This window comes from Myotis davidii, unplaced genomic scaffold (assembly GCF_000327345.1).
Source record: "Myotis davidii unplaced genomic scaffold, ASM32734v1 scaffold284, whole genome shotgun sequence".
NCBI classification, from domain to species: domain Eukaryota; kingdom Metazoa; phylum Chordata; class Mammalia; order Chiroptera; family Vespertilionidae; genus Myotis; species Myotis davidii.
In genome coordinates, this window is record NW_006295261.1 from 1172193 (window position 1) to 1177083 (window position 4891).

At 35.2% G+C, this 4891-nt stretch overlaps 1 protein-coding gene across 1 annotated transcript in view; it reads left to right on the top strand.

Moving 5' to 3' along the window:
* The first annotated feature begins 1136 nt into the window (after positions 1–1136).
* Positions 1137–4891, top strand: part of NPFFR2 (neuropeptide FF receptor 2) — a 17182-nt gene continuing 13427 nt past the window's right edge. Inside the window, 1 exon segment of the mRNA XM_006779412.2 lies at positions 1137–1472. Within this exon segment, the coding sequence (XP_006779475.1) occupies positions 1145–1472 (328 nt within the window). The 5' untranslated portion in view covers positions 1137–1144.

Consider the following 4891-nt stretch of genomic DNA (forward strand, 5'->3'; position numbering starts at 1 on the left):
GGCCTACTTGGTTGGAGACTGGAAACTAAATCATAAACAGTCCCCTAAACAGATATAAAGTTTCTTTAAATGATAAGTGGCTCACTGTGCCTCATCTGTTTGTACAAACAACATACATTACGGTACACACCTTCTTGCCATCTGGGAGTCTGGAATTTTGACACATGCTAGGAAGAAGGTGCTCAGCTTTCTAAAAACCTTGGGCATTGAGTCTGCAACCAGCTTCTCTGGTAGATAACACTTCACATCAGTTACCAAACTGATTACTGGAGGAATTCGGCATGTCCTGTGTGACTCCACTGAGAAAGGACTCTTGGAAGCTTCTGCCTGATTTCCTGCAGATTTTACCCCATGTGCCATTTTATATACTGATTTTACTTTGTAACCTTTTATTATCATAGTACTTAATTTTGAGTGTACTATTTGCTAAATCTTCTAGTAAAACATCAAACCTGGGGGTGTTGGGGACCTCTGACCCACAGGATGGATTGAATTGTCTATGTTGAGGTACATAGATTCTAAATAAAAATATTTATTGAATACATACTATGTGAATAGAATTATGTTTAATGAAAAAATAAGTAGCCTAGACCTATTTTAAGAAACTTAAAGTATGGTGGCTATGTTTTCACTCAGAAGTGTATAAAAAGAATGTTCAAATTAACAGAGTAAACCCAAAATAAAGAAAATACTAGAAGGCTATTTCAGTGGGAGTTTTGAAAATGTTCACACTTTATCTTGTTCAAATTATCAGGAAAGCTAGGCACATATAAGTTAGTTGTAAAAGAACAAGTAGGTTTGGGCAGGCTATGTATTTGGAGGCAGGAGTAAGGAGAATTTTAGAAGGTTTCCCTTCCAAAGTTTCACTCGAAACTGTTAAATGTATGGAAGGTATGCTAAAGAAGTGAAATATAGAGTATATTGAGGAAATAAAAATAGAATAATGTGTTACTTATGGCACAAAGTGGACTTTTAAAATGATCTTGGTTAAAATCTTAATACTTGGAATGCCTTATTTATAGCTCTATTTCATGCAAAACTTGTGGATTATTATAGAAAGCCTCCAAATTTTTATGTCATTTAAAAGTGTCTCTCTTAAACTCTAATTATTTTCTTTTCTGTCTCTCCTTTGTTCAGGTCCATCATGAGTGAGAAGTGGGACTCCAACTTTTCAGAAAGCTGGCATTATATTTTGAGTGGCAATGACACAAAGCCTACTCTGTACTCAGACATCAATATCACCTACGTGAACTACTACCTTCATCATGCTCAAGTGGCAGCGGTCTTCTTTATTTCCTACTTTCTGATCTTCTTCCTGTGCATGGTGGGAAATACAGTGGTCTGCTTCATTGTAATGAGGAACAAACATATGCACACAGTCACTAATTTCTTCATCTTGAACCTGGCCATAAGCGATTTGCTAGTTGGCATATTCTGTATGCCTATCACGCTTCTGGACAACATTATAGCAGGTATGTTGACTTGTGTACAGTGCACTGATGCTATGAGAAAATGTCCCATCTCCCTGCAGCCATGGCTAGGTAATCCATTCATTCACATTTATATAACTTACAAGGTGATCCCCCCAGTAAGTTTAGTACCCACTCTACATCATGCATAGTGATTACTATGTTACTGGCTATATTCCCTATGCTGTACTATTTTGTAACTGCCAATTTGTACATCTTAATCCCTTCACCTTACAGTGTTCACTGAAGGTCATCAGAGAGTGAGATTTAGCACATCTTACTGAAGACTTTGAATTTGCTTAATACAATTCAGAGCACACATAATATGGTAGAAATATTATTGAGAATATTATGAACTTTAAAGTTCAAGGAACTGGTCAGGCTGGTTTTAATTGATGCATCCTCTTTGACCAAAATAAATATATAGTTAAACCCTCTGTGGTTAGTTAGGGAGATTTCCAACAGTTTTTGAAGTAAGATGGAGCAGCAGTCCCAATGATTTCTCAAAATGTAGACGTTTCATCGGGGGTAATTTACATGTGCAAAATAAGTAAGTAATAGGTACTACCCTAGATTATTTCTGGGACTACTTTACTACTTTTTTTTTGCACTACATTATATATTCTGGAAGTATAAGAACAGTATATCTCCAACTTCCAGTAGAGTTTTGATACATAGTACCTGTTTAACAAATATTTGTTACTAATTAATGAATTGTACTCAAGATATTCATATTCCTAATATATAAGAAAAAACTGAAATAATAGCAACATATCAAAAAAATTGAGAGCAGCATGAGCCATATTCTAGTTCTTATCTTTTCATAACATTCAATATCAATTTACTGAAAAATAAGAGGGTTTCTCTATAGAATTCACCTATTTTCTTCCTTTCTCTGGAGTGGGAGTTCAGAACACCTTTTCTTCATAGATTCTGTGTCTTTGTGACATTTATCATTAATTAATGCTATTTATCAAGGATGTTCAACTTCAAAATACTGTCCTAGACAAAAAGAATGGATAAAAGTGAGTATTATTGTTCTCAAGAAGCCTACTCACAAATAACAAATGCTCTCAATATTCCCTCTGTAAATATTTATAATTAAATTATTATTTCAAAATTTTCCATATACATTACCTTTCTTTACCTCTGATTTGCATTCCTATGAGGCAGCCACATTCAGCAATTTTGACTTTATTTTTGGTAATAACTATCATATTTCTAACTAATATGTTTTCATTATAATGTGTTGTCTCCAGACTGTACAGATGTAATTTACTTTCATAATCCTTTTCTACCAGAAGAGGTAGTTGTCCTTACCAGACTCCCCTGAAATGACAGCATTAGAGCAAAAGAACATAAATCCATAGAAACTGCATGTCAGATGCTATTGAGTGTGAAGTGGCTGAAATTCTGTATAAATGCAATCACACATACTAGTATATATACAAAACCACAAAGTGTACATTCACATTAATATATGTTCATACTCTTTCCTACTCTTACTCTCTCAATATAATTATACGAAATCGCACTAGACCCAGACCCACCGTGCTGCAAGACCCATCAATGCACCTTCTGGTGACCAGTCATTTGGTCGTTATGGTATTATGGCCACTGGCCTTTTATAATATAGATCATAGTTTTTGAGTGAATCACTATTCATATTATACATTCCTGTTATTATATATATCTTGCCCCTGATGAGCCAAGAGGAGTGCTATGATAGCAATTTTTCTCTTATAAGATGATTTTTATTTTCCTGGGTTTAACAAGGGCATCATATTTTGATTTGTCTAATTTGGACTATGTACCTGGTAGTAATGTATCTTCAAATACACATCCAGGATTGTTGATTTCTTGTTAGTACTTTCAAACATGGTACATAACCTGTAAATTGCATCTTTTTTTTTTCTTTTTCTTCCTGGAAATACCCTCCAAATACCCTTCGATGTCTTGTTCCTGTCAAAGCACCGTGCCCTCCAGGCAGGGAGCTCAGCTCCTGCTCCGAAATGTCCCTTCACTGACACCCTAACAATCTCTTTACCTCTCCCAATCCTCTGATGTCTACATGCCATTTCTTTGTTCTCCTTTTATTTCTGTTATCTTCCAGAGAGAGGGTGAATTGACATTAAAATGTTTAAAATCTTGTAGATCTGCATATATCTTTATTCTGCCCTCATACGTGACAAGTTATGCTATATAAAGTATTCTAGGTTGGATATTTTTTCCCCTCAAAATATTTAAAGAGACTGCTCTATTTTTATTCCCAAACCTGATATTACTGCTGAAAAATCCAATGCTGGTTGACTCTTGATTCTTATGCTTATGATTTGTATGTTGTTCTTCCTGAAAGTTCTACGGGCTTCTCTTTACTTAAGTGTTCTGAATTTCAGGCAGTTATGCCTTGGAGTGTCTGTTTTTTATTTTTCATTTATTGTGGTGGACACAAATTATGTCATTTTAAGCCAAAAAAAAATTCTCTTATATCCTGGAGGATTTTCTTGTAGAAATCTTTATTGTTTTACTTTCTTCAACTCCAATTAATCAGATATTAGAGATCTCTTTTCTTCCACTTTCTGCTCCTTATTGTTCTACTTTTCAAAGATATTTTAACTTTCTTTTCCAGACTTTATGTTGAGTTCTTCATTTCTGTTATCATATTTTAAAATCTTTGATCTACTTTTATATTCTGTGTTTCTTACACCCTCATGAATATGTTTCATGGATAAAATGCATTATATCTTTAAGGTTATTAATAATAATTTGTGTTTTTTTTTTCATCTGTCTGACTTAGGTTTTTTCCTAAGTCTCCCTTTTCCAGTTTGTTTTAGACTCTTTTTATACTTGATGTTTCCGTAATGTCAACTGCTACTTAGCTGCTTGTGTTTCATAATGAGGCACTATAGTGCTGCCTTGAACTTCTGCGTATATGAGGATTCGGGTTGGACTACCCTCAGCTTCATTAGTCTGGGCCATTCCTGGGAAATCCACAACTGTAAAATCTGCATGTCACTGTTCTTGGAAAGATCATTTTCCCAGAAGGAAATTATCTGATCTCCTGCCATAGTATACAAGGCTGACTGACCATTGCATTCCACACTGAATGGGCCAACAGTATTGCATTCAAAGTGTTTACTTTCATTTAATTTGCATCATTGGGACACCCATTCCACCTGCACCTAGTGACTCACAGTCTAGAACCACCTCCATAGTGAGTAACCTCCGTTCTTCTTCCCACCTGAGAAAAAGCCATTTATACATAATTCAGCCAATCATGTTGTTTGCCCAACTTTACTTTCAGTAGTATCTGCCATCTCAGTTTCTATGGATTATGTTCTTTTTGTCCTAGTGCAGGGGTGGGCAACCTTTTTGTGAGTGCGTGCCAAAACCAGCAAAATCTCTGACTCAAAATTCTTCTG